The sequence below is a fragment of the Micropterus dolomieu genome, linkage group LG13 (genome assembly GCF_021292245.1).
Source record: "Micropterus dolomieu isolate WLL.071019.BEF.003 ecotype Adirondacks linkage group LG13, ASM2129224v1, whole genome shotgun sequence".
NCBI classification, from domain to species: domain Eukaryota; kingdom Metazoa; phylum Chordata; class Actinopteri; order Centrarchiformes; family Centrarchidae; genus Micropterus; species Micropterus dolomieu.
The window spans coordinates 17,294,985-17,314,814 of record NC_060162.1 but is presented as its reverse complement, the minus strand read 5'-3'; the positions used below and the strand labels follow the sequence as shown (position 1 = coordinate 17,314,814).

Genomic DNA, 19,830 nt, shown 5'->3' with positions numbered 1-19,830 from the left:
GAAATTATTTTGGGAAGCAGTTACCCACATCACTGTCCAATTGATGGCCCTGTTCAATCAACTCCATTCATTTTAAAGCAAATCAACATTTTCAAAGCTGACCTTTTCAAAAAAACACTACACAAATATGCTCTTTTCACAAAAAATAACTGGGTTTTCACATCAGATGAAATTGAATTTAACAATTAAGGCGCATGCTACCTGAGGGAACTTCCTCTTGATGGAGCTGAGTGCTCCTTCTGGTAACTTGGCGAGCTCAGAGTCTCGTACAGCATGCACTGTTGTTGCTCTGTTCTGACGTGTCAGTGTCTCCACCTGCAGGGAACCAAAGAAAACTGAAAGGTTCATAAGTAACAAGAATTACCACCCTGCGGTTGTTTGCCTCTGCCAATCAGTCAAGATGCAGGTTTTATCCAGGTCTGTCAAGACTCATATGTAGTTTATATCTGGAAGGAATTCAAGAAAAACGGTATAAAGTGTTTTTTTTTTGGATAAATGGAAGTTATCACCATCTAAATGATACATATAAATCCAGTAAATATACATTGTTGAACTCATTAATGAAGGTCTAAAAGTCTAAAAGTATTTGGAGTTGTCCCAAAAAGAGCCTCAGACAAAGTGTTTTTGATTATTCTGAATGAATAAACAGAAGTTTATCTAAACTGTAATATTTAAGGTTACATTTATGGCTTTAATTGTCTGAGCTTGTTGTTTGCTGTATTTATTTGATGATACTAAAGATTAAGTGTTATCTTGATAAATTTTTATTTAAATTCAATTTCAGCTGGCTTACAGCTAGTGTTTAGTTACTAGTTACTTTCCCCTAATATTCATAAGATGTACTTGATTTTTTATTTACTGACAGCAATACTAGTCTTATGCCTCATGCTTGTAAAGAGCATACTGGTAGCTCCGCCGTACATACTGCCAGTGAACAGGCTATGAATTTGAAGATAAACTACTGTTACTGAGGAACCTTTTTCCCCTCATGCATGTTTAAATCTGCAAGTTTTTGATGGACTTTGAATAAAAACTCAGAACTGCGTCGCCTGATATATCCTCTTAATATTTATCAGCGTAATAGAAGTGAAAAAACAACTTAACATAATGCACACAAAGCAAATATTGAAAATTACTACTATCCACCATCTGTTCCCCCTCACCATTGCGGTCCTTACCACTCCAATCAGGTCGCCGCGTCCATACTCTCCTATCAGCTCCTTCTTGCCATCCTCTTTCATGATTACAGAACGAAGTCGACCACTCAGCACTATTAAAGTACTGTCTGATTTGTCTCCCTGCCTGAAAAATATGAAGATAACTCACTGAAAATATGCAAACAAGCTTGTGAACCAAAACCTACATTTAATAATTTAGTTGCCTCCACTGATCACTTGTTGACATGAATCAATCAAGACCATTTTTCCAAGGTATACAAGGTTATCAGTAGAATACCTGTAGACCGCCCTGCCGGCTTCCACAGCCATCCAGTCAAGAGCAAAGTCTATCTGTCTGACAAAAGATGACATCCTCCTCACCACTGTGTGAGCAACATTCAGCACCACCTTCGGCTCCACACGCATTATCCTGCGGAATAGACAAAAATCAACAGAAAAGGGAGATAAAAGAATATTACCAGACCATTCACATCGCATTTTGTTGAGTCAAGTATGTTTCTTAGGTCTACAGTCAACACTGTCCTACAAAGCCAAAATGCAGTAACTGGAAAAAACAGCATTACAAATTCATACAAACTACAAAACAGAGGTAAAAATCAAACAGCAGTGACTGCACTCCAGCTAGTTAAGACTGGCTGGTGAGATAGACATGGCTAAACCCAATTTACCCTATTTATTTTTGTTTCACTGAATTAAAAAAAACAAAAAATCACTTGAGTACATCTTAGAGTTTTTTTGTCCCACATAAATAGTACCGTAGCTAAATACAAAATAATGAAGGGAAAAAGGTAACTAGTCCTGCTAAAAGCTAACTTGCTTAGCAGTATAGCCTCTGACTCTAGTGGAATTCACTGGTTGAACTACCTTTAAATCACATATTTTCATGTATTTAATTCATGATTCATTTATTGAACTAGCTCCTTATTACAACGGACAATTTTGTTTGTTTTCCCTGAGCGCCCTTACATTGTCCAAACAGAGCAATTATCCAAGCAATTTTCTAATTATGTTTTAGATTGTATGTACAATTAGGACTCAGCATAACGAGATCTAATTAAGCTTTTATTACTTTTATATCTGCCATACAGTTTGGCTAAGAGCCTTCAAACTTCACTGTATCTTTAGTAACTGCTCTCTGCCTTTGTAAGGCAGTACATAAGGCTACATATCTTGAGAACACTTTTCTGCATGGATAAGTGTGTGTGCAGGTGTGTCCATGGCACTGACTCATAGAAGTGTGTTTTGGAAATGGAGAGGAAGCTGCAGTCTCGCTGGGCTCGAACAGTGAACAGGAGGGGCTCTCCGGTCAGGACAGCTAGTTGACCGACAAGCTCTCCGGGGTGCGTCACAAAAAGACGAGTCTCTTCTTCGCGGTCAATCATCCGCTGGTAAACATGGAGGAGGCCAGAAATCACAAACTGCATGCTCACCTCCTGAAGCACCAAGAGGAGAGAGGAGAGAAATCTGAAGATGAAGGCCTAGACTCAGGTGAAATCTTATTTCATTTCTTTGTGTGGCTCCATTGACTGAGTAGCTGAGGGTTCAACCTGGGTTCAAAGTTAAGCATATTTTTAAATACTGTGCTGAAATATGACAAATAGATGCAACTAAAGAGTAAGTTTAACACATAAAAGACACATGGCTCTACCAGTGAACCTGGTCATGTATACCCGTCCCTGCAATGTCTCTACACTGACTGAAGAGGGGAAAACGAGTAAAAATGTCAAAAACCTTACATGAAATCCTCCGTGTCATAAAACAGAAAGGAAGTTGTTGTTGTTCTAACCTGGTCTCCCTGACGAGCCACCACAGAACCAGCTTTGACATGATGGAGGGTAACTCTGCCTTCAAGCAGAGTGGGGTCCTGCCATAGAAAAAAAACAAAAAACAATGTTTGACAAAAACATATTTAGAACAACTACTACACAACCTGCCTCTCTCATCTATCCATAAACAGCGATCAGAAGTTTCCCATAAAACATGGTAAACAATATACATTCAAAATTAATGTTACCTTTGTTTTGAAAATAAGTAACGCCTAAAATAATGTTCACTATCTGATCAACCTCTCACCTGCAGCTGGATAATTCCCATCAGGTCCTTCTTAGCAGCCTGGAGGATTGTGCTGCTCTTACTGAGGTGGATGGCATCGGACTGCCCCCCACTGTCAGTGTAGTGAAACACTTCAGAGGGTGTGTGCTGCATTGTCACACACTTCTTCAGGCTGGACTACATGAGACAGACATACAAGAGTGGCATATGTCAGAAGCAAGATGCAGTGGGTACTGGGACTGTAAAGAAAGACGTGGCACGGCAGGCAAGGCTTACTTTTTGAGTAACCGGACTGGAGGGACCCTCATCTATATTGACTCGAGCTCGTTCACAAGCCATGTTCAGGTCAATACCTGCAGGAAAAAGGAGGTGGATTATGAGTTTAGGAGAGTCTCATTTCTTTCAGATCAGCAACTGTGACAAATGACAAATTAATACAGACATATGCCACTTGGTGATTGTTGATGTCCAAGACAGTGACCCACCTGTGCAGTCGGTGGGCATGGAGATGGATCGCGGTTTCCTGCAGCTGTTTGAAGGGCTGTCCTTCACACCATCTGTGTATTTTAAAGTGCCAGCATTGGATCAGTCTGGAAAAATATTCAATGTGTGTGTGGTGTATATTTGGAATTATATGTGTGTGAGTGTGTGACCTGTCTCTGTGGGGCTCTCCGTGGTCCCAGCAGGTAATTCGTCCTGGAAGTGCAAACGACGAGTTGTCTTCCCGGTAGTCACCTCTCCCATCACACTGTTTATATTGGACAAAGGCACCGCTTGACAGTCCTGTCAATTCAGCAGCCAAATGAATCAGTTAACAGTCCATATTTCAGTTAGCGGGGACTACAGTAGCATTTTGAGTAACACTGAAATATCATATTTATAATAGATTTGAAGGATAGGAAATTTTACACATTAGGAAAATAAAAAAACTGTAAAATATCCAGTGTGGGTCAGTGGGTAAAGCACTGCAGAAATATAGAGTATAGACATTTCATTTGGTGATCATTTTTTTATTGATATTAAATAGAATTATTTTTATTAGTTATTTGAGGTGTTTGGAGACTTCTGACTACAATTATCAATAAAAAGATATTTTTTAAAGGCTTCGGGAATTGGCAAAGTCAACGCCCTTCCACATATTTCCTCCCAAAAGGACAAAATAAAGGGGTATTTTTGGTTATAATAAAGTTGGAGGCAGGCCAGGGTTAGAGGTTACTGACGTCCCTGTTTTCTGTGGAGGGGCTGTAGTCATTTTTATTCATTTTTACTGAGCTGTATGAAGGAGTGAGTTATGATACTGCGCTTAATGTTGCATGAAATTAGCTTGCATGTGTGTGTGTGTGACAGAGGGATCATGTGCCTTTTTGTGCTTGTTCATAACCAGTGGCGCTTAAGTATTCAATGAGGGCCTCTCTGCATGACTGTGTGTGTATACACACACAAATAAGTGTGCACTAATTTATTTTCCTCCTACCGGATTGAAGAGCTCAGTGGTTAGGCCCAGATAGTTATGTAACGCCAAGAAGGTGACTCTTTGGAGGCGCACCATGATTATCTACAAACACACACAAAATGAAACACCGAGGTAAACAGAGCAGAACATATCCCACACATTAGATAAAAATGATTATGTTTTATTTTAAAATAATGTGTTCTACAGGGAGGAAAATTTGTCTCAAGGCAAAACAGACACAACATACTGTATATTTACTGTTAGACAATCTGGTACCTGAATGACGCGAACAAGTGTCTCTGGGTATTTCTTAAACACAGACTCAAAGGCTGATGCAGGTAAACGTAAGATGGTGGAGCGAGTTGCAGCTCGTGTCAATACAGTCTTATATGGAGCAGGATAACCCTGGCAGAAGCAGAAAAAAAACGATTAGAAAGGCATAGAATTAAGACAGAGGAGCCATTCACTAAAACCTCATATAAATCTTTGACTTCAAAATTGATAGCCACCTAATTAGAGCTGTCCACAGAGTAACTGATTGGACTAACAGCATTTAACCTTAATTCATTCATACATACGTACCCGCACCATACCATACCATCCATCTATCAATCCATCAATACATACTAGGACTTAACGATTTTGAAAAACTATCTTATTGCGATTATTTTGACCAATATAGCATGTTATGATATGCAGTACCAGGGGGAATGATCATTTTAAAATTATAACTCTTATTTTGATTGAAAACCATATTAAAATGAATTATGGCGTACATTTGTGCGGGGACCCATACCAAAGAAAGATGTTTTCTCTAGAATATGATGTGTGGGCCAGGACAGCTCTGCAGCACTACAATATTTCATTTAAAATGGTATTTTGGCACGTATCACCTTTAACAAATATTGCACCTCCTGTGATTTACAAAATTGCTATTTCGATAAAATTTCAATTATTTGTTCGGCCCTAATGTACACGCATACCATACATACAAGTATTTAGACTGCTTGCAGCATTTCAAATATGTAGTATGATTAAAAGTAAACAGAAACTTACAAGTGAGTATGATCCAGTGTATTTGTTTTTTCAAGCTTTGATTTCTTAATTTTTAAGATAAAAACATAATTTGTAACTTTTATAACAACAACATAGGAAATGGAAACAAAAACGGAGCATGCCACTGGACCAACTTGACACACAGGGATATGGGGGTAAAGGATGAACAAATTGAGCGGAACAAGAAGTACACAAAGGTTTGCTTCTAAACAAGAGAACCATGAGTGAATGTATGGACTGTGTAGAGGAGATGGAGGACTGAGACACCAACAGAGGACAAGAGAAGTCAGAAGCAGAGAAGAGAAATAAAGAGCTCACAGTGATGATGTCCAGAATACTGAGCAGGCTGTGGACGCTATCTCCTGGGTGCACATCCTTTACTACTGGTTCTGTACCGTCCTATAAAACAGGAAAACACAAATAACATCTAAATATAGATAAAGGTAGGGAGAGCCATTATTTTTCTTCTACTTCTTGGTTTCTGAAACAGCAGACTGCATCCAGATGAATGTTACATTACTGCCCTCTCAAAAGGTAGAGGAGGACATGTAAACATTCGACAGAGTAAAGCCTGCTTATGCCCTTGCTTCAGACTTCATTAAGTGTTAATAATTAGAGACCCCATCACTGGAGACCTGTCCAAATTTTGGCATCATGTATCAAAATAAAACAGTACAGGATTCATGTTTGTTACAGTTATATCTTGATTTTAAACACATTTCAGTCAGTTTATCACTCTGCCAGACAAGAGTCTTCTAGATTTCAAATTTTAAAGCTTCTCTTTTTGATACTTTTGTATTTTAACAATGGTATAAATGGTTGCGCGTAATATGATCGTGAAGATGGCAATTAAAAATGTAGGTTAATTATACAGCGCATCTGAGCCGTTTTAAACAGTCAGGCAGTTACAAATTGATTCCGTTGTCATCCTTGTGTGACAGATCTGCTCGTCAGTCACAAGCTCTATGCGCCTCCTGTTACGGTCCAAATCACCAATCAGAGCAGGCACAGGGTGTGTACATTTTACAATGACAAACAAAACTAGAGGAAAACGTGTGGGATGATGGCGTCGGCCGAACAGACATAGGCGGCAGCTGTGCCGCGATTTTGTCCAGTGTCAACTCACACTGGAATTGTTTCAGCAGTGGAGCGTTAGCCTGCCCTACGTTGTTGACGTGTTGTTAATTTGTAATTTTGTGTGCTTCTACTACTGATAACAGCTCTCTGTGAACTGGTTCTGTTCCACTCTCGGCACGGCTACAAATCCCATATGGAGCATTTCAGAATAAGCGATTTGCCTGCCCGACTTTGCGGACATGTACAGATTTTGTTGATTTGTTCAGTTTTCCTTGATTTTTGTGCTTCTACCATGGTTAAGTAGACTACGTAGTTCAATTGTTTCTTTATTTTGTCTGTTTTTACTGTGTTTATTGTTGATATACGATCAGTAGTCTGCAAAGGGTGTTTTATTTTTTAAATTGACCAGATTCTCTCTGCCATTCTGTGTCTGACTTCCTGCCTGGTTCATCTGCTCTGTGCTGCTTGAAGCAGCTTCCGTCAAAAATAGACTAGCATTGAATATTGAACTTTTTTTTAAAATCACGAATCGAATCATAATCACAATATCTGGCAGAAAAATGGCAATTAGATTTTTCCCTAAATCGTTCAGCCCTACCAACAACTATTATATAACAAAACCAAATTATGTTTGTTTTCTGAAAAGAAGAACTGAAAATCAACATGCTATCCACGTACGTTCTCCTGGATGCAAAGCTCGAGTTGTCCATCCTGTACCACATAGATGCTATCGTCATCATCTCCTGGCCTGAACAGACCTTCACCCTCTTGCAGCTCGATAAACACCATGTGCCGACATAGCTCTAGGAACAAAGGCTTCTCAAAATGACCCAAGACCCTACAACAAGTTGCAGAATACACAAATTATCAAGACAGGAGAAACAATGGGAGAAGCTAAATCTGCAGGAACCATTAAATATTTGTCTACCTGACATTCTTCAGCATGTAGAGAACCTCAGAGGGTAGGTTTGAGCTCTGCACATCAAACTCTGTTAGGTCAGCTTCCAGCAGGGAGGGAGGAGGTTCCTTGGGCTGCAGGGTGGGAGGATCTTTACGGATCCTCAGGATTCTGTTGACAAGCACAGAATATTTAACAAATTCCTTCAATCAATCCACAAAGCAAATCTCAAAACAAATCAGAAGAAGCATTTCAAGGCTTCACTTGCACAAACGTAATAATAATTTGGAGCATACTTGCGAGCTATGCTCAGAACTTTGGTTCTTTTGCGTATGCGTTGCGGTGGCTTTGATACTGAGGTAGAGGTGGGAGGAGGAATCGAGGACAGCGTCTGGACCTTAAAAATCAAACACATTCAATATTTAAAGGTTTGCTGCTGTTTATTGGAGGCAGAGAAGGAGTTAATATTACCATGAGGACCTGCATTCATTACTAAGCCTTATGGATTATATTGCCAGTGGAACACGTTTCATGCAGCAGTGCAACAAGATACAAACACTTTGGGGTTTGGGGAAGTGTGGTGCAGGGAAAATGTAGAAATTAGATTTTTACACAGCATAATCGCTACCCTAAATATTTATGAATGCCTGTTTACCTCATTTATAGTACTGAGATGAATCTACCCTACTGTAAATGTTTGCATAAGTGTAAACTAGAAATGGAAATAGAGAAAACCTTTCGCATTATCTTCCTTCCATAGAAGAGCACTTTATCTCGTTTTCTGAAGCGATACTGGGGTACGCCAGGCTGTTTTTCACCTTGTCAGAGAATCCAAAAACAAAATGAAAATGAAGCCATGTTAAGACCACATTCTGGAGAAAATTTAAATGAAAATATAGAATTCCCTGAAGAGCCGTATTTTTAGAGTCAAATAGTATGTAAAATATGTATTATCGCATTAGAAAAAGTATTAAGTTCAGGAAGAAGTTGGATGACTCACAAGCGAGCTTGAATCTCCTGTATAGGAAGAGCACCACAATCCCAATCAGTGAGACTGCAACTGCAGCTCCAATCAGTACACCTGTGACCTGAAGACAGACAAGAGGGTTGCAATGATGGTATGGTCACATGAGAAGGTATTGCAGCGTAGTTGCCCACAGAATAAGACAATAGGCTGCTGGTTTGGTACCATTATCCTTCAAAGTCCACAGTTGGGTGCCAGTTAAATACATACATGCTAATTCTAAACAGGTTTTGAGTCTGTAGGAAAGGAAATAAATAAATAAAATCACAGTATGAAACTAGATTCAAACTAGACTCAAACTAGATTTGAGTGCACAATTGTCCCACAATGAAATGCTATAAATTGTGGCAAGTGGTGAAACAACTCTAGGAACAAATATCCTTAAGTATTAAATCATGTAGTCTGTTCGTTAAGTTTAACTGGCAGTGACATTCAAAAGTCACAGTTTGTTAGTACAAAATAGTATAGTATTGATGTCTTGTATACTAACTGGTATTAACAGTATACTATGATAATTAGTTTATACACACACACAAACAGTATGTTGTATGGCCTCGGGACATGCTTTATGCAGACAGTGTTGCCAGAAACTTAACACCACAGTTAAAAGTCTTGAATTATATTAACAGATGTAAGGTTTCACAAGGTTTCTCTATGCTATGACAGAATGATTATGTGAACAGAAAAACAAAATCCCGACCAATTAAAAAGGAAAACAGCCTGGCAAAACGGCATCTAGGGCAGTGCTCTCCATGCAGTTTGAAAGCATAGGCTGTCAATGAATTGTTATTTCATACCATGGTGGTGTGCATCCTCTCCTCCACAAACTGTTGCACTCGTGCTCTGATGTGACTTTGTTGCACCTAAAAACAGAAGTTAGGTTAGAACAGTTTCTTTAATCCAGTCCATTTCAAAGCTTGTCACTCTGGACAAAGACAAAGTCTGCAGAGTGCATTACAATAAGTTAATGAAGCCTTAGTGATTTTATTGCCAGTGGAGTATGTTTCAAGGATCACACTAAGTGTGGTGCAGGGAAAATGTAGAAATTAGATTTTTTCACAGCATAATCATTTCCCTAAATATTTACGAATGCCTACCTAATTTATAGAACTGAGATGAAGCTACCCGACTGTAAATGTTTGCATGAATGTGAAACAGAAATGGAAATAGAGAAAACCTGCGTTCCTTTCGCAGGCACACTGCTCAATTGTTGAGCATTTATATGATCATATAAGATAATCATAACATAATTATGATTCCCATAGGCATTCAGGAATTGAGCAAAACTAAGCAAGTACACTTTTGCTGTTTGTCATAACTTCGGACCACACCAAAAACATTGAAAGTCTTGTTAGTTTTTGCATATTTAGGCTACTCTATGTGATCTTGTTTTGATAACTAATGCAACAAATGTGTTTTTTTTGTCACTTCCTTTCACTGAGCCTCCTCTGAAACGGTTTGGACCCCCTCTCTGTGAAGGACCACCTCCCACTCTGAAAACCTTTGCTTTAATCCAACAGTAAGTACAATATCAACAGCTAATGACTGCCTATGAAATTGTCACTGTTCATATAAAGTCACCACTGCTGTACAAGCTGTTTAACATGTGTTTTGAAAGAAATGTTGATGCTTACTAAAGTGGCCAATCTGCACAACTCTCCATCTTCCTCCCCATGGCAATCCATCCTGTAAGACAAGAACGCTTAAAAAAACGCCAGCAAACCATCAAATGTGGGTAGAATCGCAGTATCATCGCAGAGACAGAGGAAAATTACATGCGAGGAGGTTAAACTGAAGTTGTTGGTGGGAAAAGGGAAACTATGAAAACAGGAACATGGATGTGGATTAGCAGGATGTTCTGCGCCAGCTCATCCTGTGCTTCGTAGTGTTAACAAGTAAACGACAAGCTAGCATAACGTTAATTATGCCTGCAACAAAGTAACTGGACGCTGATGTTTATTTCAAGGGGTTGATTTAATAGTCTCAATGTTAGCTACAGCTTGACGTTAGCTACAGTAACACTAGCTAGCAGCTGACTAAGGTTGCACCCGTCTTGTCAGTAATTATAAATAGTGCTTATTTATAAGTCAACTTCTTATCTAAGCAATATCAAACTCTCAGTGGACAGACACTATACTTACTTTTCGATGATATCCGGCGTGTTGCTTCAAGCTTGTAACATTGCCAAACATACGATGGAGCAAAGTTAGCATGCAGCTAACAAAGTTTTCTGTGTGCTGTGACTTGCTTAGCTCCGTCCACCAATAGTGTGTTTGATGTCTGCTGTTGCCTCGGTACCGCTCAAAGCCTTTGTCCAATCAGGAAAGGACCAGGTACATCCTAGTCTTCCTGTTTACAGCACTGAAGGTCCTCTGTGTGTTTACCCAACACAACATCTTAACAAAAGGGGGTTTTACCGGCGTTAGTTCATTAGCTCAAACACACAACTTTGACTATGATACTGCTATTATCCAATTTTATAAGAAAGCTGTAGTGGTGGAGCAGTACGATTACTGTAGGTACTTGTACTTTACTTTACAAATATTGTAAATTTTACTCCACTACAATGTCATCTGTAGTTGCTAGTTACTTTGTAGATTAAGATTTTAACACCTATGAGCATATGAAATATGTTGCATTGTTATACATTAAAGAGTACATTAAGTTGTTCAAATTAACACCACCTTGACCAGTTACAACACTGAATTCTGCTTATATTTAATGTCTAATAATCCAATGAACATACAGGCTAATAATAAAAGTACTAACAGAGGTTATTTTGCACATGTAATGGGTATCTTTATTACTATTACATACTTAGGCTATAATTTAATTTGTTATTCTATTTGAATCTGTTAAATCTGATCTGGGATGTTGGCAAAACCAAAATGCCTCTGTTATGATGAAGAATCCGTTATCGTCATCAGAAAGAAATGATTTTCAGTGATGGCAACGTTTTCAAAAGTGTGAACTGAATGGTTAGACATAATATAGTTATAAAATTAACTTCCAAACCACATAACTGTAACTAAATATCTCCTGCCATTGTTTTCATTCTAATGATGCAATGGCAAGATCACACAAAATATCCTTTAATATGTATCAGAACATTTTTATTTTTCTTCACCCTGTCTCCATTCAGTTAAATTACATATATGTCAATATTGAACATCACTGAGTCACTACTGAGAAACATGCAGTAACTTACACACAAAAAATCATAAAGAGGACAAAAAATTACATAAAGGGTTGTTAGTAATTTCCATTGAGATAAACAGTTTTCCTTGTTAGTTTGAAAGAATAGCTTTACAGTCTGCTTTATCTACAGTCAGGGCCATTTGTTTTTTATGTTTATACCAGTAATGTTCTAGACATATTTCATGTCAAAATTTAATCAATAAATTGCAATCAACAAAACGCAAATGCTTAGACAAAATACATGCACGAGCAATGAGACATAACATAAATATTCTCTGGGATTTACAGTGCTTTCTCGGTCTCACAGGGGCTGAATAAGAAATCCACATCAGTAAAACCAAATCATATACAGTATGTACAAAAACCTTTGAAGTAGCAGTTTTCACTTTAAAAAATATATGAGCCCAATTCATGAAAACAACAGTACTTTTTAGAGAAAACGAATTACCAAACATGCCACTACAAACAAATTTCATTTTCCACACTCAAGCAGACTAAAGCACAAATCATGTACGGTTTTCAGGCATTTAGTCACCTTTTCTCTCCATTTGTCATTCTATTCTTCTTTTTTCTCACTTCTACTGCTCCCTCTTGATCTATTTATTCAGGTACTTTGCCACAGAGCGGTAGGCAAGGAGGATCTCTGAGTCATTTGGGCAGGTAAAACGAAACTCATCTTTTTTGTAGGCATTATTCAGGTAACGTGTCAGACCTTTCAGCTCTGTGGGGATGGCAAAGTCACGGTACTCCTTGCACACCACCTGGAGGAAGAGGAGTTTTAAGATTGTATTATTTGCGAAAAGACATCAGTCAAATTTATGGACCAGGAATGACTCATCACTCATCTGCTTTTACATCTCTTTACATCTGAACTAAAAAATGAATAGACCTCTTTCCAAATGATGGAAAGAAAGTTTTTATACACTAAGTACTGCTGTACTCTGCTCACCTTTACAATGTTGAGTTTGGGAAGCAAGTTACAGTCAGCCAAGGTGAGGGTGTCACCGTCCAGGTAGAGGCGTGAGGACTCAGTGGCATTTGGGTTCTTGTCAAGCTCATGAGGCAGAGGCGTCTCCAGGTACATGTTCAGCTTCACCAAAGTTGACAGAAATTTCTTTTCTAGCACTGAAAGACAGAAAGGGTGTAACAGGCTCCATCATGTGGCTATTTGTAAAACAGACATGACTGTTAATTCATTTTGAAATATCCAGCTACTCCCCTTACTGTCATTGGATGCAGGATTGGGGTTCTTTATATATCCTGAGAATGTTCGGAAGATGTCTTCTCCAGCACCGTTGGACTCTTTGTATTTACAGCATAATTTTGGATACCTGCCATTGGTAGAATAATGTGAGTGTGTGTCGGAGCAATAACGAATGAGATATATGTTTCAAGAGAACAAGAAGTATCCGCTGTTGTACTTCAGATTTCAGAAGAGCTTCTTTCCCCAGGCTGCGAGACTAAATTCATCCTCAGCACTCCACCACGTATGACTTGTTATTTATCCACCCATCTAGTGTATATAAGTTTTGTATAATGTTCTGTATATCCTGTTACACACCCCTGTGTTGTATAAGTATCTTGAGATGAAAATACTTGACGGAAAATGTATTTAACAATCATCCTGTGTCTTTAAATATCTCTATGTTTGCAGTCTACTCACTGCGGTGGGGCCAAGGTCTCCTCCAGGAACTCCTCAATCTTGTTAGTGTCCGTTTTGACCTCTTCGTTGTAGAGGAGGAAGGGAGGCTGAGAACCTGGAGCCAAAGCCTTCAGCACATCAGGTGCCCTGCAACAGAGCAGCAAACAACAAGCAAGGTCTAGCTTAAATTATGAGAACAAATTTCAACCAAACAATAACAAATGAGTAAGAAGGGGTCAATTAGATTAGAATTATTAGAACAAAGTGCTTTGATAATATTTGGAGTCATTGTTTCATGGAGTTCCTCCTAAACTCAGCAAAGAAATTAATACTGTGTAAATGTGAATGTGTTTGTCACTATGTGTTATTATTGTTCCCTTGTTGTACCTATTGTAGCCTTTTCACCCAGTATTTGCTGGCATAGGCTGCAGCCCCTCTGCAACCCTTTCTGTATTTCATTACATTACACTGAAAGTATGTGTTAATGCAACGGTCTCAAAGACAAGACCGAAATAAAATGTGCTCTCACCTCTTCATGTCCACAGTAGTGAGGGTAAAGTTGGCCCCTTTTAACCAAAGAATCATGAAGAGTCTCTGACAGAAGGGGCAGTTCCCCACACTCTCAGCATCAACACTGGCCTGTCAGACAAACACACATTCATTACACACACATACACTTTTCAGTGCTTACAAATGGTGACGTTAATCAACAATGTAAGAAAACATGTTTTTGAAATGGAATTCTGGTAAGTTGTCTGTCATCAGTGCTTCAGTGTATCAGACCAAACCACGAATACCTGCACAGGTATTCTTGTCAAGCCTGCTCTGCTCTGCTAGTTTAAACCAACCTCAGAGGAATTTCAAAGGCAGGGTTGAGGCTACTTTCCAATCAGATCAAACAGCCCAGTACTTAAACAGTGAACGGTATCTCTGCTATATCGCATATTTTATATTGCTTTTTACGGCAGCCATGATATCGAGTCACAGGCATGTGTGGGAGCAAAGAAATATTTGAAAGGGCGGACACAGGTTTCCAAACTGGACAGGCCTCTTTTCAGTCTCTACTGTTCTCACTGGTTTTACACGGATACTGTGACTAAATACTAAAAAAGTATATAGAGATAGATATAGTGAGAGTAATCATTCTCCATAAGTTACAGCAATGCAGCACAAAACAGAATCTGTATCATTTTGTATAATAGAATTACAATGAAATGCTTAGTCTTACAAGGGTTTGGGTACTGACACATTTTGACAAGCTGAAACAGCTTGTTTGAGTCCCAGACAACATCAGCTAACGAAAGAAAGAGAATCAATTGGTAAAAGAGCTAAAATATACTAAAGGAGACACTTTGACACCTGGAAATTGTTTTCTTCTTTTTTCATCCATTTTTGTCAGCTTTTCTTTGATTTAGGGCTACTAGAGAAGAAGCCTGTTAAGATTAAAATAGGAAACTACGGACTTAGATATATATTAGTTAAAATAACTGAAAGCTGACTGAATGTTAGGTAAGTTTGCTGTTACTTTAACAAAATATAATGAACAATGAGATTGGTTGAGAATGATTTCACATTGTAGGTGTTACCTTAACGAAGAGTTCAATCTTCGGGGCCTCTGCCATCTTTGTTTCTGCCTCTCTGTCGTTTCTCTCTGTCTGGTAATGTCCACCTATCTTTATTGGGTCTACAGAAAGGTCCGTTTCTGTCACTGTTAATGCAATCACAAGTCAGATAATTAAAAAGAAATAGTTATTGTGCAGTTTATATTCCTGTGTAATTATGACTAATCTGCAATGTCATTCTTTCACGCACACACACACACATACACACACACAATCACACTCACACACTTACACAAACATCGTAGTAAGATGTATTACTGAAGCCTGTACTCACACTGGTGGTCACAGTCAGCACTGGATGCAAGAAGAGCACTGCTTTATTTTCACTCCACCTGTTTTTTAGTGCTTCACGTCTCCTCCCTAGCTTCTCTTCTCTGGGTCTGTTTCTGTTTCTTGTTCGTCTCTCACCACACCTGTCAAGTGAGGCAGCCTACACCCCCTCCCGCCTTACCAGTCAGACCAGCAAATCTGGATCTGTCTCCGTCTGCCCCCGTTTGCTCTCTGTCTCTTTCTGTCAACCAAAATATGTCAGTTCAGTAGGCCTATACTGTATGGGTGCATTATTGTCATGTCACACAGGCTGCCACATTACAAGACTAATGTAATGTAATCTGCGGATTCAAGTTTATCTATGACGTGAAGTGCAGATATTGGATTATTAAAAAAATAATTTGCAATGATGATACGACACAGCTGTGTTTATTCCCATCAAGTGCTTAATTTAGATACTTTGTACACTATATGGCCAAAAGTATGTGGACACCAGAACATAAAAATGCAAGTGATTCAGGTGATGCAAGTGAATATCTCATTTTAAAACTATGGGTATTAAGAAGCTGCCATAAAGCCTCCACTCTTGTTGATTCCAGGCTTTCCACAACATGTTTTGGAACGTGGCTGCAGAGAATCGCTCACTTTAAGCCTCAAAAGTATTCTTAAGTTCTGGCCCTGATGTTGGCAATAAGGCCTGATTCGCAGTCGGGACTCCAGCTAATCCTTGAGGTTTTGGATGGGATTGATGATGGGGCTCCGTGCAGACCAGGCAGTTCCTTCCACACCAAACTCTGAAAACAATTTCTTTATGGACCTGGCTCCATGTGTCATGTTATAATATGAATGGGCCTTTCCCAAATTGTTGACACAGAGTTGGAATAACACTCATCTAATTCTCAGATGCTGAGAATTGGGGAGTTGGTCACTCTGAGGACACATTTTAAAGTTTGTGGATGTATCTCTACAGTTTATCAAGAAGAGGGATTCACATTTGTCTCACCTAAAATAAAATACCTCTCTCTCTCTCTCTCTCTCTCTCTCTCTCTCCCTCTCCCTCCCTCTCGTTCTCTCTGTCTGTATTTTGGTGTCTTCTTCTTGGTTTGATGTGTTTGTTTTGTGTTCATCCTGCAGCCTACTTTGAGTTGTTGATCAGCATTCATGACTGGCATAAAATGCTCTCATGTAGCAGGTATTTACTGAGGTTTCTATGATTGGAGAGAGGAAGGAGAAACATCCCCCAAGCAAGTGACATAAAGAGAAAAACAAGGCTGAGAGGAGTGAGATAAAGATCCAAAAAACAGAAAAAAACAGCTGGGTGGGGACATGGCAGAAGCCACACAGGACAATGTATATTCATAGGTGAGGATGCATGAGAGAGGAAATAGTGAGGGTGTGATTTTCATCTATGACTCTGTGCAGTGGAATCCACAAGTTAGTACAAGGTTAATTAAAGTAATTTAATATTATTGTTTTGTTCTGGATCTCACTGAAAGCTGTTCTCCCTTCTAACAGCTCAAACATCCCTGGTAACACGGAAATAACCAAAACAAAGTGTCCTAGTTGTTTGTTGTTGGTTTTGTTGGTGAATAAAGCAGACAGATAATCAAACGTGAAAATCTCACACTCACACCCCTCCTGTCACTTTCTTTGCGAATGTGATGAAGTGAAAGGTAAAATGTTGTTAACTCCATCTCACTATACTATTGTTTGAGGCAGCTGCTCAAAAATCCAGAGAAAAAATAATGAGTGCATGGTAAAATGACAAAAAGGTGTTTTGTTGAACTGTATATTAAAGAGAAATGTCACTTCACTTTTGTTAGAGCAACTTTGAACAGCATGTTTTTTTATTCATGCACACTGTATGATATACAATGAAATTAAAAGCAACAAGCATAGGAAGACAACAAAACTGAATATGAGATATAAAGGCAAAAATACATCACCCCAAAGAGAAGGCATAAAAATGATTTAGACAATGTGCCAAAGAGGTTGCCAGCCTTGTTGACTTATGAATCTTTAAATGTGTACTTGTGATCCTTTTGCCTTGTCACAAGTTGAATATGTGATGTTCCCTCAGATTGTTTGAATGAATGGCAGAAAATGGCAGAAAACATTAATTATTTTATTATATGTTAATAAATTCAACCCTCACATTAGTAACCACAAGGCTAAATTACATCCTTTCTAAAACAAAAACTATGTTGACAAGTCATCCTAAACAGTGTGTAAAAGGACAGTACACTCAGATAATATGTCCGTTGAGAAGGCGGAGTTAGGGTAGTGTGTGGGTCGTCCTACAGTTGTGCCTGCAGGGGGTCCTGCAGAATCAGAGTATTCATAAAGTTGTGTTGCATTTAGAAAGAAGACAATAACATATGACTGAAATTTATTCATCACATAGGAAATTCTAACTTGCACAGTATACATTAGGGGTGTGGCGATGTACCAGTATTACGATAACTGTGGTATTTAAAAACTACATGTGATAATATGTATAAATAATCCAGCGTCTCTTAAATCATTTCTACTATTTTCCATTCTCGCTTTGTCATAGTAAGTGGCGGTAATGAAACACAATAAACAAAGTTAAAGATGAAATAGAATCAAATTTTCTTTAGATTAGATTACATTATCGTAAATTCTTTTGATCACATTAAGTGTAGTGAAAATTGTATAAAGAAGTAAAACAGAATAATATAAAAGTAAGTACAAATTATGGTGCAATGCATTAATCAAAGTGCAGGGCACTGCTGTTACAAAATACAAGCAATAACTTAATGTACTATATTACTGTAAAAAAATAAATGATAATAACAAAATGAACTATTTTATGATATTGTACTTTTTTCTTTTTCTATTATTTCTATTCTACTTATATTGGTGCAGATTCCTAAAAAAAAATGCACTTAGCCAAATTACATACAACGAACGTACAAACCAGGCACCTGAATGAACCTGGGGCTTTGAGGGACTCTGGGAGTCTGAGAGGTCCCCAAGGCAGTTGCCAGAGCCTTTGCTGGGTTTGTAATCCAGCCTTGCCACCAACAAATTACAAACACAAGCATCTTTCTTTTTCTGTAGCACACTACCCTCTTGTGGTCTTTTAGTATATTGACACAAATATAAGATGAAGATTTTGTTGTGTTGTCTGCTTTTTTCCCCCCTCTGCACATAGCATAACAGAGCTTTCTGCTGTATGAAAGATTTTAGATGTGTGATTTGAGATCATTTTTTATTTCAGTGCCTTTGCCACAATTGAATTATTACTCTGCACATATGCACTATTTCTGGTAAACTCTTTGTATCAAGGGCAAATATCAACTCCTACCTCCTCCCAAACGTTTTTGTACAAACCACCATACAAATTTGAACCACATCCAGATGTGTGTGGTCAATAAATACAACATTACAGTTTAGTATTGTTGTTTTCTTTTTACTGTCCACAACATAGCAACACTGAGGACTCACTGGTGTGCGGTTACACATGTGCATCTAATTATAGACCATGTTCAACACTTCCCCTTTTTCCCCTCAATGCACACAAGCAGCAAACACATTGTGATCATGCTCAGTTGTTCTTGTAGAGGGTTGCCAACGAGATGAAGAAGCAGAGTAGCATCCTATTTACTAGAAAGCAAGAACTGAAGAGGATATGGAACATCAGAGAGGGTGGGTGCATGTACTGTGATGCTGAGCTCAAATTATTTTACATTATCTTTCAGAGAACCACACCTCAGCTTCCTTAAAAGGGACTGTGGTTTTTTAAAACTTCAAGCTCATCATCACGTCCCCACCAGCAGCAGCCAAAAATAGTATTGGTGGTGACTCAGAACGGAGAACAAAGCACTCATCTTTTGATCAAGTAAGTGGAGAAAGCTTAGGGGTTTTGTTTCATGTGTCTCTCTGGTCAGTGTTGTCTGACTTATGAAATGGTTCACGTATTCTTTAATATTTTCTCCAGTAAAACATCAGCTGTGTGTGCTGTGTGAAAAAATACATTTAGGTTTGAAAGTAAGTTGGTATGATCTTTTTACTTTCTGATGCTCTACAGCAGGTAGTGCTGCCCACTGCAGAACCACTGCCAACATTCAGTAAATCTTTCACCACATCCTGTTTGTCTTGAGTCTCAACTATAGAGGCTCACTTAAATATGAATAATTTCAATCATATCTCACACCTCTGCTGGCAACTATTCTTGTTATGATATTCTACAAAGACTGTCTCTGTACATCAGTGTCTTCCAGAGAAACTCCTTTCTCGTTATATAATAAATGAGCAAACGATGTTCTTTTAAGTTTCAAAAGAAATGGAATGAAATCAACTATAATCGAGCAGTTTTTTTTTTTGTTTTTTTTTT

The 19,830-nt window shown here is 38.5% G+C and overlaps 2 protein-coding genes and 1 long non-coding RNA gene across 6 annotated transcripts in view; 1 reads left to right on the top strand and 2 right to left on the bottom strand.

The window, feature by feature from the left end:
• The window catches only part of pnpla7a (patatin-like phospholipase domain containing 7a), a 28,361-nt gene extending 17,367 nt beyond the window's left edge, over positions 1-10,994 (bottom strand). For 2 of the 3 annotated variants that reach the window (XM_046066393.1, XM_046066395.1), the window contains exons 1-20: positions 10,880-10,994; positions 10,373-10,424; positions 9,536-9,601; positions 8,715-8,802; positions 8,450-8,532; positions 8,011-8,111; positions 7,745-7,885; positions 7,495-7,654; positions 6,058-6,138; positions 4,960-5,088; positions 4,705-4,785; positions 3,884-4,013; positions 3,716-3,787; positions 3,507-3,583; positions 3,252-3,407; positions 2,965-3,042; positions 2,406-2,611; positions 1,456-1,587; positions 1,164-1,302; positions 202-315 (exon numbers count right to left, since the gene is read on the bottom strand). In XM_046066393.1, coding sequence (XP_045922349.1) covers positions 202-315; positions 1,164-1,302; positions 1,456-1,587; positions 2,406-2,611; positions 2,965-3,042; positions 3,252-3,407; positions 3,507-3,583; positions 3,716-3,787; positions 3,884-4,013; positions 4,705-4,785; positions 4,960-5,088; positions 6,058-6,138; positions 7,495-7,654; positions 7,745-7,885; positions 8,011-8,111; positions 8,450-8,532; positions 8,715-8,802; positions 9,536-9,601; positions 10,373-10,423 — 2,085 coding nt within the window. In that variant the 5' untranslated portion in view covers position 10,424; positions 10,880-10,994. The remainder of the gene's footprint in view (positions 1-201; positions 316-1,163; positions 1,303-1,455; positions 1,588-2,405; positions 2,612-2,964; positions 3,043-3,251; positions 3,408-3,506; positions 3,584-3,715; positions 3,788-3,883; positions 4,014-4,704; positions 4,786-4,959; positions 5,089-6,057; positions 6,139-7,494; positions 7,655-7,744; positions 7,886-8,010; positions 8,112-8,449; positions 8,533-8,714; positions 8,803-9,535; positions 9,602-10,372; positions 10,425-10,879) is intronic. The other variant, XM_046066394.1, reaches the window with a different exon arrangement.
• Positions 10,995-11,112: 118 nt separating this feature from the next.
• clic3 (chloride intracellular channel 3) lies at positions 11,113-15,552 on the bottom strand. Of its 2 annotated transcripts, XR_006827784.1 has the most exons (8): positions 15,475-15,552; positions 15,165-15,286; positions 14,108-14,217; positions 13,600-13,725; positions 13,161-13,267; positions 12,886-13,061; positions 12,472-12,697; positions 11,113-11,134 (listed from the first exon to the last, which is right to left on the bottom strand). XR_006827784.1 is itself a non-coding variant. In XM_046066396.1 (7 exons), exons 2-7 carry the CDS (start codon positions 15,198-15,200, stop codon positions 12,533-12,535), a joined length of 720 nt encoding a protein of 239 aa, XP_045922352.1. In that variant the 5' UTR covers positions 15,201-15,286; positions 15,475-15,552; the 3' UTR covers positions 11,865-12,532. The 2 variants fall into 2 exon arrangements, 1 of the variants encoding a protein (XP_045922352.1); XM_046066396.1 differs by lacking the exon at positions 11,113-11,134 and having other exon boundaries at positions 11,865-12,697.
• Positions 11,123-13,997, top strand: LOC123981523. The gene is made up of 3 exons (XR_006827785.1): positions 11,123-11,253; positions 12,545-12,596; positions 13,591-13,997. It is a non-coding gene; the product is annotated as an uncharacterized LOC123981523 (long non-coding RNA).
• Positions 15,553-19,830: the final 4,278 nt, after the last annotated feature.